Here is a 20,304-nt window from a genome sequence, read left to right as displayed (position 1 = left end):
GGGGGTGGTACATGCATGACATTATGGTTTAATATATTGGAGTTCCTTTTAAGCCGTTTAATACAGTACTACAATAGCTGTTGTGTGTAAATTCTCAGTACCAGTTCCACGCAAACCAAGAAATACTAAAGGGAGGGAGAAAAAAAAAAAGTGTTTTACACAACACAAAATGACTGTTGGCATGGAAACTCATCTTCCGTTTAAAAAAAAAAAAAAAAAAAAACACATAAATCAGAGAAATCATGCCAAACGACAATAAGCTTTTTTTTCCATGGCATGGCGGCAAAGGGGAGAAAAAAAAATACCGTATTTTTCGCACCACAAGACGCACCTGACCATAATATGCACCTATGTTTTAGAGGAGAAAAATGAGAAAAAAAAATTCTGACCCAAATGTGTACTGAAATATTAAAAAAAAATTTGGTCCCTAAAGTGGGTGGCTGGGCTGGCACCTGGTCAGTGTTACCAGAATATCCATTTACCAAGTACTGTAAAGTAGCCTTTTTCCGTTTATGGCAGTGTACTATAAGCTGTACAGATGCTGTATGATTGTAAACCCCCCCCCCCCCTTTTTTTTAAAATAAGAAACACGCCATACTTGCCTCCACTGTGCAGCTTGTTTTGCACAGAGTGACCCCGATCCTCGGCGGCTCTCGCGGCTCCTCCCTGCATCAGATAACCACCCTAGGAGAAGTGCTCTCTCAAGCAGGGTTACCTTGTGGGCGCGTTCCCGAGTCCAGCATTTGGCGTCCATAGACACAAATGCCGAACTCGACCCCATGTCATTGGATTTGATTGACAGCAGCGGGAGCCAATGGCTGAGCTGCCATCAATCTATCCAATCAAGAGCCAGGACTCCGTGCAGAGACGGACAGCGTGTCCCAGCTGAGGGAAATACAGGCTCAGGTAAGTAAAAAATGGGGGGGTGGGGGTTTACAACTCTGAGCCTCTTTTAGATTTGGTGTTTACAAGTTAAAATCTTTTTTTTTTTTACTAGAAAATTACCTTAGAACCCCCAAACATTATCATTTTTTCTAACTCCCTAGAGAATAAAATTGCGGTCGTTGCAATATATTGTCACACCGTATCTGCTCAGCGGTCTTACAAGTGCACTTTTTTTGTAAAAACAGAAATTTACCGTACTCACTCACATATGCGTTCGCTTCTGTGCGCAAGCTTTTGGTGCGTTTAATCTTTAATTTTTTTTCCACTGTTCTTTACATTTATAGTCACTTTTATTTCTATTACAAGGAATGTAAATATCCCTTGTAATAATATAAAAAAAAAAAAGCATGACAGGACCTCTTAAATATGAGATCTGGGGTCAAAAAGACCCCAGAGAGCTAGTGGCGGAAGTGGAGTTTTGACGTTGCTTCCACACTGCAATGGTATGGAGCTGGGTGAGGGCCATCTTCCCCTCCCTCAGCTCCATACCACAGAGGGAGCAGGACCCGATCGCCTACCCCGCTGCTGGCAGCTCTGGTAAGCATCGGAGCGCCCCTCTCCCACCACAGATAAAAAAGTGATCTTGCGCCAAATCGGCTGCAGAGACCACTTTTATTTGAAACCGGACCACTCACTTAGAGGATACAGGGGTTATGGCAGCTACCTGCTGCCATAACAACGATATTCCTCTTCAAAGTGCCGATTAAATATGCTTTAATAAAACTACTGTGGCAAAAACCTGTGTGCCATTTTTATTTTTGTCATTTTTTGGGTGCATGGGGTACATCTACCCCATACTCATTCACATAGGGCGGGGGGCTTGTTAAATTGAGTCTTCCAGATTCAGGATAAGCCCCCACCCGCAGACCCCGAAACCAACGGCCAGTGTTGTCGGTAAGAGGCCCTTGTCCTCAACATGAGGACAAGGTGCTTTGGGGTGGGGGGGGGGCACGAAAAGCACCCCCCTACGTTAAGGGCATGTGGCCTGGTATGGTCCAGAAAAGGGGGGCGCTCACTTTCCCCCCTTTCCTGGCCTGCCGGGCTGCGTGCTTGGATAAGGGTCTGGTGTGGATTTTTTCATTTTGGAGAGGGTTCTCCTTCAAGATCCTTTGCGCACAAGCCGCACAGCAAGTCAGCTCATCATGATCAGACTTCTATTCAAACCTATGGGCTCTCATTGGGAACTAGGGTTAAAACAAATCGATCAAATAACTAATCAATGAATTTCACAATCAATTAATTGGCCAGTAACATTATGGGTTTAAAACACCTGAAAACGAGCCCTGTAATAGTACAAACAGAGCAAATAATCACTACTGTTAATATTATATTAAACAGAAAAAATGTTGTACATTCGCTGAAAGAATGTTGTTTGAAATTTTTACTTGCTTTTAACATTGTTTTAAAATGAATGTAATTTCTGAATGAAAACCAGTCTGAAAATTCCTTTGACCAAGAAGTTTTCTATCATTTCTAAACTTTCCCATCGCCAATTTGACCCCACCGATTATTAGAAAATTCAACAATTTTTTTTTCTTAGGAAGGAGTTGTATGGCCAGCATATAATATATTACAGTTGTTTGAAAAAACAGAAACTTTTTTTTTTCTCCTTTAAATAAAAAATAAATAAAAAAAGTGTGATCCGAGTGATATTTACCAGATTCACACTAATAGCAGGGCTCAAAATTTCAAGCCCTGAGCTTCTAGCCAGGCCTCAAGTGTTACTCGCCACCAGTTGCCTCACCCAACCCATACACTGCCCCGCCCCTAAAAACGCCCTTGTAGATTATCTCTTGGAATGACACTGTTAAATGTTTTATGCCGAATCAAGTTACACAATTAAATATTAAAAACAACAACTTTGACAAAATGGGACAGGGCACTGGGGCAAACCAGAGGGACATGGCGCTGGGGTAAACCAGAGGGACATGGCGCTGGGGCAAACCAGAGGGACATGGACTTTACTTCTGCAAACATTGCTCTCCCTCTTCTTATGTACAAGACTCCCTCCTCCTCCTCTGCCTTCTCTCTAGAACCAGGTCTTTTCCCCCATTCTCTTGCTGTCTCCTCTGCAACCCCCATCCATCCTCCTCTCTCTCTCCCTCTCCTATTCTACCCACTCTCATAATCAGGAGCCCCTGTGTGCGGCTCCACACTTGCATGTCCCCACTTCCCCCTTTCATTGTCGGGCAGTGAGCAGAGGAGCTGCAGCACAGCAGAAGTGAGTACAATCCAGCACACACTTGCATAGCCAGTGACACCACAACACAGCGCACACTGACACCGCACAGCATACTGCCGCTCTCTTGTCAGGGCAACTCTTGGTGAGCGCTGTGCTGCACTGCCTACCTGGGACACCCAGAGTGGTGATAATCGCAGTCCTCCAGCTCACTTGTTCCTTCCTGCTCTCCAGCTACATTGGTCAGGTTGGGAAGCCAGGCTCAGAGAGGTCATACTATCAGGTCCCATGGAGAATTGTAAGGAGAGCACCTGTGTACTGCTCTTCATGTGTGCGGCTCACCCAACTACTTTTCCTGGGCACGCACCTTTCCTCTTCGGCCGCCAATCGCAGCGTGGCTCTAAGTGTAGGCACAGATTGGACTTTTGGTCATGCAGAACTGTTATCACTCGCCCCCAGCTTAAATGCACTCGCCAAATGGTAGCAGGCGAGTGGAAATTTTGAGGGCTGCTAATAGTATATACATTATATCTATTCTGTCAGTTAACCTCAGAGTGGATTAGAGATGTTGCTCCCCTTTTTTTTTTTTTTTTAACAAGAGAGATGTTGCTCCCTAACCATATAGTTGGTTATTTATATTTACTACTTCCTAGGGATATTTAAGAATAAAATTGTCTTTTTTTAAACTTTATAAATTACCTAAATTATACACCATACTTTAAAACGGAGTTCCACCCTAAGGCTCCATGCACACTGAAGCTGATAAAAGCTATAAAAAAACGCCAGTAGCTTTGCAGGGAGCCTTTCAAAGTTTTTTTTAGCGTTTTTGCAATAGCTTTAATCAGCGTTTTTGTCCGCTTTTGAGCATTTTTTCCCGCCGAAAAACGGCACTTTGAACGCAAATTTCGGGCGTTCAGAAAAAAGCCAATAAACTCCAAGCTCATTAACACTAAATAACGCCCAGGTGTGCATGGGCACATAGGCTAACGGAGTTCAGTTTATGGGCTTTAAAACAAAAAGCCAAAATGCCAATAAACTGCAGTTTATCAGCTTCAGTGTGCATGGAGCCTAAAAATGAATGTAACAGCTTGCCTTTAATGAAAAAAAAAAAAAAAAAAAAAAGAATGTTTTACTCATTTCTATCTGGCTGTTACTAGGCAATTTTTGTAATCTGCCTAGTTCCTGGTCCTAGGTGGATCAACTTCCTGTCCTAAGACCCCATTGCCTCCTGGGAAATGAAACTCATTTCAAAGGAGTCCCTGGGCATTACTGTGCCTAAAAATGGCCCAGCATGCACCTCTCCCTGAAAACCAGGAAGAAAAAAAGGAACTGGGCTTCACATGCCCACACATGATGGATACAGCCACAACATGAGCTGGAGGATAAAAGGCAAGCGTTTGCAATGATTTGTTTGTAAATATGTTTTAGGGACTATTTAATGCGATTAATTTTAGCTTGCAAAAAAAAAAAAATGCCCGGAACCCCGCTTTAAGGTTATTAACCGATTAATCGAAACAATCGGCCAACTAATCGATTGTGAAAATCGTTAATTGCAGCCCTATTGGGAACTATTGATTTTGAATAGAGGCAGAGATACACTGCTAAAGGCTAGCGCGACTAAACTTGCATTAAACACCAATGCAAAAAACCTACTAAAAGCACGTTTTTACAGCCGCTTTATCCTGGTGTTGGTAGTGGCTTTGCAGCTAATTTTTTCTAACGCCCCGTGTGCATGAGGCCTTAGTCTGGATGCCATGTACTGCCAACGCCTATTCTGTGCAGTGTTCTAAAAGCAGAACAAGCTTCAGACTTTGGAGGTTTCAAGCATGAAAGCTCAGTTATGTGCAAGTCTAACCTATGCAGGGCTTCATTTCCTCTCCAAGATCACAGTACTGCCCCCCAACACAATGCTTTTCTAGCTGCCTTTCCCTTCAGAAGGCAAACACCATCTTAGTTCAGCATCTATACTGAACGTAGACAGCCACCTGTTTCAAGTATCACTTTGCATCTACACACACACCTATGGGTTGTTTTGTATTCTTTTTGTGCAACCCCAGGTTTGTGTTATTAAAACACGAACAGCATTTTCAAACAATAAAATATAGTGACATCTTACAAATCGGTCAGGTGGCCTTCTACAAACCCATACTCAGAATATGTAAAGAAAACAATTCTAATGAAGTCAACCAAAGGACAAGGAGTGCAATTCCCTTTTTGGGATGTTTTATTCATATCCATTATAAAATCTTCAAATACCTTATCTTGTGAGTGGAGGTCATTGATATATGTTGAAGGCATCCAATGGAGTGTCACCTGAGGCAGGTACATTAATCACAAAGAAGGATCTCTGGTTTCACGTTTTGAATAGATCACAGAAGCTATATACGATGACGTAATATGCAGAATTTTCCAATAATGATTTAGGCATACAAGCGGATGATCATTTTCCATAATGTATAGGATGTGAATCTGCAACACTTGAACAAATATGGATAACAGATCGTTTTTAGTCCAGAATCCATTCTGCCAAGCATGCGTGTCCACATATCCCTCTTGTGTGAGGAAAATAGAGGGACAGTTTGTATATTTATGCTTGTTACATTTTTAATATGTTTGGGATCCTTGTGGAAGAGCACATCACCCCATACCAACATGAAATGGTGGATCGCAGTCTTAACAGTTTATTTCATTGGTCTATAATTTTGTAATTAATCTGGAATTTTTGAAGATCACGATTTCTGGTTTGTGATACACATATGTATATAATGGGAGGCAAGATTTTACACCATTACACATTTTGATTTATTCAATTGTAGATTATTGGTCATAAGTGAGCAGAAGTGCACCTCAAAATTACAATTTACATGGGTTTATTGAATGAATATTTCTCCTATGAGAGGCGGTAATATGTATAGTATACTGGTACCCATTGTATGAGATACAGATTATGTGTATGCTTTGCAGGAAATTTGGGCACCCAATATCCTTGGGCCCATTTTAAGATGCTATGGTATTTGAAGTTTTTATTAATATTTCAAGCATGAAAAAAATGGGTTTCTAAAAAGGGATTGCATTCTTAAGATTTGTTCTTTATATACGAGTGGGTTTTAGACTATAGAAGTTCATCTGAAAAGGGAGATTTGTAAGGCTTTTTTGCCAAAACACTTCTTCCCGTGTCACTCCGCTCATTTCAGGCATCTGTAAGATGCCAAGAATAAAGCAACGCCTATGCCAGGGGTTGACAAATTTGCTTGGAATCTAGGAGCCAGCTGAAAAAGTTTGGAGCCAGAAAACACGCCCCGTCGAGCTTGCGCGCAGAAGCGAACACTTACGTGAGCAGCGCCCGCATATGTAAACGGTGTTCAAACCACACATGTGAGGTATCGCCGCGATTGGTAGAGCGAGAGCAATAATTCTAGCCCTAGACCTCCTCTGTAACTCAAAACATGCAACCTGTAGATTTTTTTAAACGTCGCCTATGAAGATTTTAAAGGGTAAAAGTTTGTCGGTATTCCACGAGTGGACGCAATTTTGAAGCGTGACATGTTGGGTATGAATTTACTCGGCGTAACATTATCTTTCATAATATTAAAAAAAAAAATGGGGATAACTTTACTGTTGTCTTATTTTTTAATTAAAAAAAAAGTGTATTTTTTTCCCCAAAAAAGTGCGCTTGCAAGACCGCTGCGCAAATACTGCGTGACAAAGTATTGAAACGATCGCCTTTTTTTTTCTCTAGGGTTTTAGGATAAAAAATATATATAATGTTTGGGGGTTCTAATTAGAGGGAAGAAGATGGCAGTGAAAACATTTGACAGGTAAGGATACATGCAGGAGATGTCTATATCCTTATAGATCAGCACTATGGCAGAAGTTTAGAAAGGATGAGAGTGGCTTTACATCCACTTTAAAATGAGGAAATCTGCCTACTCTTTAAGGGCTCCATTTACACTTGCTTTGGCTTAAACACACATTAAAGCGCTTTTATGATGCGTTTTTGATACTTCGGTGGAGAGTCAGGGATGCTTCCGTGATTCTCTTTTGAAGCTTGACAGATGGCCTGTGTGTGGATCTCTCATACCTGCAATTTCTCCAAAGCAAAGTTAAAGCTAAATTAAAGCTTCTCAAAAGCTGCAGGTGCTTCAAGTGAGCTTTGTCAGTTCTATGGAGGCTTTAGAGATGCTTTGAAGCGCCACTAAAGCGACATGGGGTATCAATTTTTGAAGCAAAGCAAACGCAAGGTGTAAACAGGACTGTAAGTTAACCATTTAGAGACAGAAGCTTTCACTGAGATTAAGAGAGCTTTAACAAAGCCTGTCCAAAGCCATGTTTTGAAGCAAGTGTAAACTAGCCCTAACTTTCCTAATCTGCATGCATGTTCTAAGCAATTAGCATTTGCAGTGGCAACCCACATATTGCTCGCATGCAGGTTTAGTTTAAAGGAGAAGTACACAGCCAAAGTTTGTGTGGCTGTACTTCTGTGAAATCGCAGAACTGCAGTTCATTCAGCACTCTTGTGACCTGTTTTCAGCAGACATCGTGCCAAAGCCAGCCAACGTCGCAAAGGAAGTCCATGCTTGGGCAAGATTACGACAAAGTCAGATTCCGCCCACATGCCTGAACCGGCATCTGGCTCAGCGAGCTGCTGAGAAAGCCGCTCCTTCCAGTGTCCAGTGAGCGAGGAGAGGGCAGAGGTGACAGACAGTCACCAGCTCTCTGCTCCGGAAGCTCTGAGAACCCAGTGATTGGCAGTTTTTGATTGCTCAGTTCTCGGTCTTAGCCCCCGTTCACACCTAGGCGTATATACGCCTGTAGTGCGACGCCGCTGCAGCCCCGAGACGCCAGAGGGATGATTTAACATGCACCTCTATGGAGATGGTTCACATCTCCACGCCGAACGCCTGAAAAAAAGTCCCGGACCTTTTTTTCAGGCGGCTTTCGGCATAGGAGATGTGAACCATCTCCATAGAGGGGGTGAAGGCTGCATTCACAATCGCAGAATTTTGTCGCCGCAAATCGCGGTACAAAACGCCGCTATTTGTCGCTGCAATTCGCGGGACAAAACTCCGCGATTTTGTACGCCGAGGTGTGAATGCAGCCTTCGAGCCAGCAGTGCTGCATCCAGCTAGGCAAGTATGATTCTTAAGAGAAGTATATATATATATATTTTTTTTTTTTTAAGTAGCCAAAGAGCATATTTCCAACACTGAATTCCAATTTTATGTTAAAACCATTATCTCCAAATTTTCATGTCATCTTTCTGGTCCACTGATCATTCACTCCATCCTTTACATACACCCGATGAGATTTTCAGTTTGTTCATGGATAACTCAACAAAATCTCATTACAATCTTGGAATTTACATTAAGCGAGGCAGTGCTAGATGCAGGCATACCGCATCAATCCAATACTGATATATAAAACAAAAAAGGAAATCTCAATTTATTATATAATTAAAGCACAAAGTGTGCACAGAGAAGGCATATGCCCTTAGTAAAAGAAATATTTCATCACCATCATTAATAATTGGTGACTTTAAACAAAATGAGAGGCTCTGTTAAAAAGGAAAATATGCATTGTGTATAATAATAATAAATATATTCAAATATGTTAAGTATCTCAACTCAGTAATTTCGCCAATTTGCAAACTAGGCTTTTAAATTATAATTTGATTTGTGCATTTCTCTTCTGGATGCCTTCAGCAGCAATCGGGAACGTTCCTCCCAGACAGCAGCTCTTAAATCACAGGATGCACTGTGACCTTGGGAAAAAAAAGACCTTGAAACGGGAGCAGCAGTAATGCATATGCATCAAATTCTTTTGGGAGATGGAAATAATAAGACTCATAACACCTCATACTAAAAAAAAAAAAAATAAAAAAAAAAAATCGCACAACCCCAAAGAAAAAAACCATATGCTGCGGATGGGCCTATGAACCAGAACACTCCTACAAAGAGAAATGGGTTTTACTGCATTTGAAATTTGGCTGTAATTGACTACACATACTGTGAAATATATACTTTCATAAGGACAATGGATAAATCCATCAGTCCAGAAAGGCTGTGGTCAGCAGAAATAAGATTAACATGGATATTGCCTATTTGGAAGTGCAGACTTACAAGTTTGTTTTGTTATGAAGTAAATGTATTCAGCAATCATGTAAATTATATTTACAGACTTTAATAAAAGAGAAATATATATATATATATATATTTATATTTCACATAAAGGTAATATCCAACTCACAATGATTTCCATAGCAACATTGGTTTAAAGCAGCATTTTTTTTTGTGTCAAATCAAAAAATTCAATCTAAATGTGACACACATTAAATAAATGTGGCCCTAGTGTATTTTTCTACGATAGCTGCAATTAAGGAATTTGATGTGAAGATTCAGCAACATAGGCACAGAGTACCAAGAGATTAATTATGCTGCTATTAATATCCACTGCCCATTAAACAGGATGCAGTGTTCCCACTGTCTCTCCATTTGCATTTTATTAGGGGCCAACTGTATCAGCTCTTTTCTAGAAGTCCATGAAAGGAGCATCTTTGATAGGGGCAAGATGTGTTTAAAGTAAAACCTGCAACAAAACAAACCTCCGTAAAAAATGTTTTTGGGAATGCAGTCAGGTCTTTTTTCAAAAACAAAAATAATTTGAATTAACATGACTGTGTGTAAGCAAATGCCTTTTGATGACTACAGGATGGAGAGCACAAAATTACAGGCAAGAGTAAGCGCTCAATGGAAAAAACGGTGTCCTAGTTGCCTATCAGCTTAACATAGGCCTAATAAATAATTCCTGCCTTGCATCAGGTTGGTAAACACATTAATATTTTATCATGACTGCTTTTCATCTTCACAAAAAGATCGTAAGCATAACTTAAAGTACATATCTAGCCAACAAATGTGGAAAAATTCTAGAATATATATATATATATATAGATATCTATATCTACACATACACCAGCTTAGAATTGCAGCACTAGGTTCCTACCCAACAAGGAGACTATCTGCATGGAGTATGCATGTTCTTCCTGTGCTTACAACGGTTTCATCCGAGTACTTCAGATTGCTCCCACACTCGACATGCTGTTAGGATAATGAGGCTCATGTCTAAATTGGCCCTTGTAAAGCTCGTCAAACACTGTACTTCATGGGTGCTCCCTGCCGCTGGACAATCTTCAACTGAAAACAATTGAAGGAGCTGGGCAGAAAATATTCAGCCAACGGTAGCCGCTTTCAAACAGGTGCTGCTGTTTGCTTAGTCTGACAGCTCCAGTAGAGGGCATCATCCCACCAGGCTGTATTGCCAGCTAGGTGAATGCCTGCATGCAAGATAGGACTCGACTCCTTCAGTGCAGGGACCGATTTAAAGCGGAGCTCCACCCGAATTCCAACATAATCTTAATTTTACTGCTGATAGTAAACATGCTAAAAACTGATATTTTTGTTTATCAAATATGTACGTTACCTATATATTCCTCCTCCTTCCGGTCTGCACAACTGCAGGTTTTTCTCGGGCATTGCATCACTTCCCGTACCACGCAGTGTGCTCTGGGAGCTTGTCTCATAGCTCCCTGTGTTCAGTTTCTGAGCTGCGATATGAAACATTGCGCGATTTCAGGACCAGCGCGGACGCCGCGGCTCCCCATTGCGAGTGCGCGAGATTGAGCGGTGGATGCTGGGACAGCAGCATCACCGCAATGAGGAAGTGCCTGCATGTGGGCTTCTAATGCCCACAGTTAAAATTACAACGGCACGAACAGGGGAATAAAAGTCTAGATTGCGGGCAGAATGCCAGAGGAGCGGACGTAGGACACCAAAAACGTACGTTCAGATAAGCAGCGCTATTAAGTATTTAAGTAGCTCAAAAAAAAAAAAAAGGTTTTGTGTGGGAGATCCGCTTTAAAATGTACAGTATGTAAATTGCCAGTGCTATAGAAGTATATAAATTAAATAGATATTAGTTGACCTTTCTTGTATACCGTGCAGTGTTGTACTTTCACCTGATGAAGAACTGGCTTTTGCTTTAAAGCGGAGCTCCACCCTAAATTTAACTAAATCTCAAAATTACTAATGCTCCAAAACAATGCTAAATCGGATAGTTTTATATAAAAAAAGTTTTACTATACCATCTGAACTGGTATGGCTTCCGGTCTGCAGCCCCTTTGGGTTTCCGTCGGGTTTTCTGTGGTTTCCTGTCCCGCGCTTTGTCTTCTGGGAGCTTGTCTCATAGCTCCCCAATTATCATATTTGGCCCTGTGACAGCAAACATCGCGCGACTTCGTTTAGCAGGAAGTGACGGGGATGTAAACAAGGGAAGGAGGGCAGGCGTTTTGAACAATCTCCATTAGACAGATACTGATGCGTGAGATCGAGCGGTGGATGCAGGGACATCAGCATCCACCGGAACAAGGAAGTGCCGGGCTGTGGGCTTATGCCCACAGTTAAAATGGAGACGAAACCGGAAGGAGGAATAAAAGTTATTATTTGAGACTGGATAGCAGCAGAGCGGCCGGGGGAGACAGGACACGCGAGTTGCGCAAATTAGGGTCATTTAACTTATAAATAGCCATTAAAAAAAAATCGTTTTTGGCGTGGGAGATCCGCTTTAAGAGAAGTAGGATCAAAGTTTTTTTATCCATACTTCTCTTCTGGGTCACATGACTGCACTTACTTTTAGTCTCTGGTGACTCAGAATCAGCTGACAACTGGCTAAACCAGCTGGCAGCTCAAATCACAGAGGCGCTCCAGGCTCTGGAAAGAATCCCGACCATATTGTTGGAATCCACCTAGATGTCTGATCAGTAGCTGGCTCAGCCGCTCACCACTTAGCTCAGCCTCTCACCAAGCAGATGTCTGATCGGCAGCCAGTCGCCGCCCCCGCCTGACATTCCAGTGAGCACTGAAGGGGCAGACTGAGAACCGAGTGGTCAGAGGGCATAAGATCGCTCAGTTCTCACGTTCAGAACAAAGAACAGCTGCAGCATGGAGGTGACTACGTACATTGTTTTTTTGCCCAAGCTCATACTCTTCATCTTACAAGGTGATGCATACTTGTGGAATATGAATAAATATACGTTTTATTTTTCTTTCTTGCTACTGAGAACAAAAAAAAATAAAAAATCTTAGACATGAAAGTATATTCTTCATTCATGGAGGTAGAATATTACTGACCGGATTAAAGACTGGGCTAATTAAATGCACAAAAGCAAACTCATTTGCTGGGACATTCCATCATTTTGACTGGTGCATGTATACAGTATAAGTCAATACACACCCTAGATTGACACCTTGGCAGATACAATAAAGCAGTTTAACTGCAGTTTGCATGTACATGAAACACACACACATATATATGTATATCCACCCCAGGTAATTTAAGTCTTGGCAGTTACTAGGCAGAACAAAACGCCCTGCTTAACGTTGACACGCCAGAGCACTAATAACTCAGCACATAACAGATGAGGAGATGAATTCATCGATTTGCAAACCTCTTCTTCTGCAGAAAATTTCTGGTTGGCTGTGATATGTTTGTACAGATGTGTGCATTGTACGAAAAATATCAACATCTGAATATACTGAAGGGGGGGGGGGGTGGTTACCCACATATTGCCCAAATCTGTACACACATAGAGACAAATCAAAAACCATAACAACTCATCAGATTGGCAAATCGATAAACTCACCTCTAGAACACATAAAATAAAACAGACAAGCCGGTCAGCACAGACTGCCATCGAAGAATGGGAGAGAAGAAGGCCAGAAAAAAGTCATATACATGCATGTCAGCCATCGGTGACCCCGGGGTGGACACAGGGAGGTCACAGGGGGCTGAAATAGAAGAAGAAAAACACCACATGCACATCTACAGAGAGGATACAGTGTTAAGCCCTGTTCACACATACTGCAGTGACCTGCATTTTACTGCACTGGAAGAACGCATGTCACCGCAAGGACACATGGAAAACAATTGCTTTCAATGTGTCCTGTAAACCCAATAAAGCTGGTGCCATGCGCAGTGCAGTTAAACTGCTACATATACATTTTAGGGCCCATTCACATTAAACAGACCGCCACCACACAGTAAAACGGCAGTGGTTTTGCAATGCAGTGGTTGACTGTTGTGGCTGCAGGGAGTGATGTGCAATTTGTTGCACATCTCTGTTTTCAGTCAAACTTTATTAGAAGTAAACCAAATATTTATACTGCTGTACAGCGACGTGATCCTATCCACTGAACAAAAAAAATTGCAGCATGCCTGCATTTTATTGCAAATCACTCTAGCGCAGCTCCAGGCTGCATTTCAGTGTCAATAGGATACATAGAAAACAACCGTTCTCTCCAGTTCGGCAAAGCGACAGCACGGAGAGCAAAAGCTGGGGCAGCTCTGCATAGAAACCAATTAGCTTCCAGGCTTTTTGTCAAATTAAAGTGTATGTCCAGGAAAAAACTAACTATAAGCAGAAGAGGATGACAACGACTAATATGCCTGGGAAGTGACGTCATCCATAGAGTTAATATAGGGGTTCCGTTGTCCGCTGCCTCTCCTGCACACGCCTCCGCACTGAAGCTGCCAGCGGATGCTCGGACCAGACCGGCTGCAGAATAGGCAGGTATAGCAATTTTTGCTTTACCGGGTTAAATAGATTAGGTTTAGGATGTGACAGAGCAGGTTTAGGGTTAATTAGGGTTTACCTGAACTTCCACTTTAGTTGATAGGGTTGCGCAGATAGCAATTATCGTGTCACAACTAAGCATTCGCACTCAGGTAAATGCTCCCATACCTTTGTAGTGCGATTTGAGCCCATACAAAATGAATGGGCTCTAATAACACTGCAAAAAATTGCATTTGATTTGATCAGGAATGCAGTGCGATCCCTGTCTTAATTGCACGTGGTATTCCCCACTGCTTCTGCGTAAACCCAGGCTTGTCATAGTGACTTTAAGCTGGGTTCACACAAGAGCAGTAAGGGAGACTGGATGCGATTTGGACAGGAATCACACAGCATTCCTGCTCAATATGCATGCAATTCTTTGCAGTGCAATCTAAGCCCATTTATTTTGTATGGACTCAAACTGCACTGCAAAAGGTATCAGAGCATTTGCACGAGTATTTGCGCAAATGCTTAGTATTGGTGCAACCCTATCAATTAAAGAGGCAAAACCGAACGCTAAACCTGCTCTCTGCCACATTCAAAACCTAATCTAACTCTAAGGCAAGGATATGCAATTAGCGGACCTCCAGCTGTCACAGAACTACAAGTCCCATGAGGCATAGCAAGACTGACAGCCACAAGCATGACACCCAAATGCAGAGGCGTGATGGGACTTGTAGTTTTGCAACAGCTGGAGGTCGGCTAATTGCATATCCCTGCTAGAAGGCAAAAATCACTATACATATCTATTCTGCAGCCGGTCCAGTCCCAGCATCAGCTGTCAGTGTGGAGGCGTCTGCAGGAGAGGCAGCCAACAGAAGCCCCATAGTGAGTCTTAGTGCTAAAATCGCATGCAATCCTTTGCAGTGTGATCTGAGCCCATTCGTTTTCTATAGGCTCAAATTGCACGGCAAAGTGTACTCATATTTGAGCACTCGTACTCATCAATATAAAAACGGTATTGGTGATACTCGATTGGCTATAATGCTCAGCTGCACCAGACTTTGCACTCTCTAGGTTTAGTAAATGAACCCCGCGTGTCTTAGGGGTGACGGGCGTTTTCACAGTACAATAAAACTCCGGTCACCACGCTAGTGTGAAATGGGCTTTAAAAGCTACACGTATGCATTTTAATGCATGCACATCCAGCGAAGGGGAAAAAAAATAAAAAAAAAATAGCATTCTTTATTATTTTGTCCTTTACAAGGACCCGTAGCAATTTAACGGCACGCGTCAATCAATGCACATAAAAAATGCCCATCCATTTTTCATGGAATTTTATGTGTGAACAGGTCCTTACCATATAAGGGGGGCAGCCATGGGGGAAGGTGGGGGGATATGAGGAGTACGGATAGAGAACGCAGGTCTATAGATCATGGCTACAATCTGCTTTGCTGGAGACGGTGAGCGTTGCACACACAGGAGACGGGTCATTTGTACATGGTCTCCATCCTTCGCTATGGGTGCCCCCAGTCCAGGTGGCACGGTGCCAGGGGTCCATGCTGAGAACAGATGTCCCCCTGCAGGATGGATGGAGCCATGTACATCCTATGTATAGAAGGAGGAGAACATACAACCATCTGTCCTATGCCTGCCTCCATGACACCCCCCAAAGGAGCAGCACCATCCTCTCCCTCTGCCTGCCCTGTGTATGACCAGCCCTGGATACCACAGCTCCCTCCATCCCTCCCCTCCTCCATCTTCTTCTCCTCCTCAGTCTTCTCTCATGCGACTCCTAGGTTCCCCTCACCCAGTCATGCATGCACCCCCCTCCCCCACCCTGCACCACACAGCGCGCTCCTTCTCCCTTACCGTTCTGGGTGCCGCTGGCCGGTCCCGGGACAAGGCCGCACAGCACAAGCAGCACCAGCAGGAGGGCGGCAGGCAGAGGGTGAAGGTTGCAGCGGTCCATGTGCGCACTGAGAGAGGTAGACACAGCCAGGCAGGTGTCCAATCTCTCGGGCCCGGAATCCGGTATCCGCCGCTTCCCCCCTCTCGCTAGCGCTCTCTCTCTCTCGGTTCTCCTCCCGCAGCGAACAAGCAGTCTCGCGAGAAAGCAGTCTGTCCGTGTGTGGGCGGGAGAGAAAGGAGGGGTCAAGCTCTGCATCAGGCCACCGGAAGAAAGGAGCCCCGCCCAGTGCAGCTGTGTGCCCCGCCTACGGGCGGAGCAGGGGACTGAGTAGGCGGAGTTTAAATCCGTTGCTTACAAAACGGAGACTGCGTCATTGACTTCGCTGGAGCGTACTGTCAAGATTGCGCAGATGCAGATTACTGCTAAAAAAGTGACAGTTGTCTGCTTTGTACACCCTTTGTTGTTTCTAAGCAATCCCCGATCTCCTCCTTTATCTACAGGCATGTGGGCGGCGCTTATGTGTGGTTATGGTGCAGAGGGAGCAGGTGACACAACTGGTCCTTAAAGGCATAGTACACCTTTATTGGAGAACAGCCTATGCAGCGAAGGGGCGTCTGTAGGTTAAAGCAAAGAATATTGCCCTTGGTAAAGATGTTCATAGCTTCCAACTGTCCCTAATTTCAAGGGACTGTCCTTGATTTGGAATAAAGTTTCATTTGTCCCGCTTTTTGGTCCAAACATAGGCGTGCGCACAGGGTGTGCCGGTTGTGCCTGGGCACACCCCAATCACCCTATGCAGCCAGGCCCAGATTTACTCCATTTGCCGCCCCAAGGCCGGGTCCTTCAATGCCACCCCCGCCTGCGCAGTATGGGGGGACTTTTTCGGCAGGACACTGAGAAGCGGGGGGGTTGCTGCTGCCAAGAACTATCTCGCCTCCTCTTCCCTCTGTTTTTTCTCCTCTTACCATCCGCATGACAGGGGGGAACTCCTGATATGAAAGTGAAAGTGTCCTCTCCTCTCAGCTGCAGTGCCGCCCCTGCACCCACTGCCGCCCCAAGGCCTGGCCTTGTTGGCCTTGTCTGGAATCCGGCCCTGTATGCAGCGCCAATTTTTCCTGCTTTCTGTTGCCCCTTTGTCTCCTCCCTGCAGTGCTGCCAGCTTCTCTCCTCTCTCTCCGGCTGCTGTTGGGGATGTTTCAGGATGGAGAGCAGGGGAAGGGCCAGTAAATATTTCATATACTGGCACTTTCCTTTTCTGGATGAACTCAGTGAGTGATCTGTACCGGTCACTCCTGTTTTCATTCTTATCCTGGGTTCACACTAGCGCAATCTCAGAGTTCGCATGTGATTTGCACCCACGCTGCAGGTGCCAATCACATGCGATCTCTGAGCAATGCAAGTTCAGCCATACAGTTGTGTGGCTGAACTCGCATTGGATTCGCACCCAAAATAGTGCAGGGACTTGTTTTTCCCACGCTAGAATCGGATCGATGTGTGCTCTCACCTATGCAATCCGATTCATGTGCGAGTTCACAATTCGGACTGAAATCTGTGAACTAAACTGGGGGTGTCAATAACTTTGTGAACCACCTCAATACTGGGCACTTACCCTCCTTCCTGCCCAAGCCAATTTTCAGCTTTCAGCGCTGTCGCTGTTTAAATGACAATTGCACGGTCAATTTAGGGTGACCACGTGTCCCAGATTGCCCGGGACAGTCCCGCATTTTGCAGGTCTGTCCCGGGCACATTCGTTCCAGGAAAATACAGTGTCCCGGAATGAAACTGACACAGCCAACTCCCCAGGCCAATCTGATGCCCCCAAAAAAGACCTCCACATCACTGCTTTACTCACTGACAGTACTTGTCCTGGCCGGGAATGCCTGGAGGAGCACAATCCCCGCCCCCTGCTTGTGATTGGAGAAATCTTAAATCCCGCCTCTAGTGTCCAATCACTGTGCTGTGATTCGTTACACCACAAGCTGATTTTTGGGAAGGGTGGGTGTCCCTGAATGGTAGATTGGAAATGTGGTCACCCTAACGGTCATGCTACACTGTACCCAAACAGAATTTTTATAATTTTGTTCCCACAAATAGAGCTTTATTTTGGTGGTATTTGATCACCTCTGCTAAACAAATAAAAAAAATTTCTTTTGTTTCCGTTATAACATTGTGTAAATAAGTACGTTTTCTCCTTCACTAATGGGCACTGATAAGGTGGCACCAATGAGGTGGCACTGATGAGCACTTGTAGGCGGCACTGATGGGTGGCACTGATATGCAGCACTGATGGGCATTGATAGGCGGCACTGATGGGTACCCATGGGTGGCACTGGTGGGCACTGATAGGCGACACTGATGGGCACTAAAAGGCTGCACTGATGGGTACTTATGAGTGGCACTGATAGGCTGCACTGATGAGTACTTATGCGTGGCACTGATAGGCTGCACTGCTGGGCACTGATACGTGGCACTGATATGCACTGGCAGGCATTGTGGGTGGACACTGATTGTCAGCTGCCTGGGCATTGATTGTCAGCTGCCTGGGCAGACATTTCCTTGGTGGTCTAAGTGACATACCTGGTTGTCCAGTGGGGTGGCCATCCCTGGTGGTCCTGGGCGGGCATCCGAGGGGGGGCTGCGCTGTGAGGAAAAGCCGATCAAAAGCCAGCTCTTCCTGTTTACATCGTGATCAGCCGTGATTGGACACACTGCACCACCGATCGCCGCGATGTGTGCCCCCACGGCCACGCGGCGGCTGTTATCCTGCTGGACGTCATATGACGTCCAGTCAGGATAACCCAACCACTGCCCGGCCATTATTCTGCTATAGGTTGGGCAGGAAGTGGTTAATGACACTCATAGCGGTTTGCACAAGGCAGTGTGAAATGCCTACGGGAGAGGAGCAATGCAATTCCAGCGCCGGTTCCCGCATTGCACTAGTGTGAACCTAGGGTTAAAGAATAAGGCTTACCTATAGGTTCTGTAAATATCTTCCAAAGTTAGGAGATGTAACGGAATGACCCGTGACAACCAGAGACTTTGGAAGGATGGGGGATACTCCTGTGTCAGCGTCACTGATAACTCTTGGGTCTGAGTCCACCCTGTGCCCCTTTGGGCGTGGGGTGGCTAGTGAATCATAATTCATTTATTACATGAGATGGGACATTAATAATAATTCATGTTTGCAGGATGTCTTGAGATATCACAAGTTGTTGGCTATTCAATGTGGGGACACATGCTTTTGAAAGGTGTTAATTGCATCTACTCCTAGGCATTTCATTGTCCATTGTGTAAAGGTGTTAATTCAGGTCTGCTCCTAGACCTTTCTATTGTGTGATAACATGGTTTAAAGCCTATTGATGCCCAGGTGTGACTACCTTTCTGTCGGAGACAGCCCGTCTGTCTAAAGATGTGGATTGAAGGGAACTCATTGTGTGATGGTATTTTGTTTGAATTCTATTGATAAAAGTATGTGATTGGAGCCCCCCATGGTGTGAAGGGGGGTGGAGATTTCATTTTCCCTTTGATTACTGTCACATGCTTGTACTGCATAAAAAGCTGAGAATAAACCATTAAAGCATTCATTCATTTTGAAACCAGAAGATAGAGCTGTCAGTCTAATTTTCTGGGGAATTGATATGGATCGTGTATGCAGGATTGTCGGAGTGTGTCGGATAAGCTTGTCGTGGGTGGATGGAAGGTCGTAAACGGTGGTGACCGTTACAGGAGATATTTACTGTATACTACGCTGATGATGTCATCAGCACATGCGCTCTGAAGGAATGGCCTCCCGTCACACATTTCCAGAGACTGGAGAAGATGGATGCAGCCTGCAGTGGGGACGACGCAGGCTTTGCGATGCATACTAGCACATTATGCCTTTACTTTGCAGGGAAGAAAAATAAAGGGGTAAACCCAGAGTTTACTTCCTCTTTAACTGAAGGACAGTAAACTGTGTTTACTATGCTTTAATCTGTGAACGAACAGAAAGCCGCTCAGCACAGAGCACTTCCGATTAGTTCATTGTCCAGTGTAGCTGAGGCTGCAGAGAAAGGGACTGGGGAAGCTCTGTCTCAAAAGTGAGACATCAGAGGTCTGTTTAGACCCCCGATACTTCACCAAAAAACCCAACAGGGCTCCTAAAAAAAAAAAATTGTAAAGAATAGTTAAAAAATAGAATTATAAAAAATAATAAAAAATTACACCAATGTCTGCTCTTCTGACAACAATCTCTCCTCTTGGTCAGTAGGTAAGTGGACGTGGTCAGTAGGGCTGTAGATGTGGTCAGTAGGGCAGTGAATATGGTCGGTAGGGCAGTGGACGGGGTCAGTAGGGCAGTGGACGTGGTCAGTAGAGCAGTGGACGTGGTCAGTAGGCCAGTGGACGGGGTTAGTAGGTCGGTGGACGGGGTTAGTAGGTCGGTGGACAGGGTTAGTAGGTCGGTGGACGTGGTCAGTAGGGCAGTGGATGGGGTCAGTAGTTTTAATTTTTTTTTATAGTTTAGTTTACAATATTTGATGGGAGGGAGGCAGTGGAGGGCAGTATGGGGGAACAGCATGATGGGAGGGGGTGGTAGTGGGGGGGTTATGGGGGGACAGCATGATGGGAGGGGCGGTAGTGGAGGGCAGTATGGGGGGACAGCATGATGGGAAGGGGGGTAGTGGA

At 44.4% G+C, this 20,304-nt stretch overlaps 1 protein-coding gene across 2 annotated transcripts in view; it reads right to left on the bottom strand.

Moving 5' to 3' along the window:
- Positions 1-15,861, bottom strand: part of NPTN (neuroplastin) — a 108,263-nt gene extending 92,402 nt beyond the window's left edge. Inside the window, exon 1 of one of the 2 annotated variants that reach the window (XM_040343024.1) lies at positions 15,600-15,861. In XM_040343024.1, coding sequence (XP_040198958.1) covers positions 15,600-15,699 — 100 coding nt within the window. In that variant the 5' untranslated portion in view covers positions 15,700-15,861. The remainder of the gene's footprint in view (positions 1-15,599) is intronic. The other variant, XM_040343023.1, reaches the window with a different exon arrangement.
- Between the last annotated feature and the right edge of the window lie 4,443 nt (positions 15,862-20,304).

The sequence above is a fragment of the Rana temporaria genome, chromosome 3 (genome assembly GCF_905171775.1).
Source record: "Rana temporaria chromosome 3, aRanTem1.1, whole genome shotgun sequence".
Lineage (NCBI taxonomy): Eukaryota > Metazoa > Chordata > Amphibia > Anura > Ranidae > Rana > Rana temporaria.
Note: the sequence above shows the minus strand (reverse complement) of the source record. Positions and strands in the feature narration are given on the sequence as shown.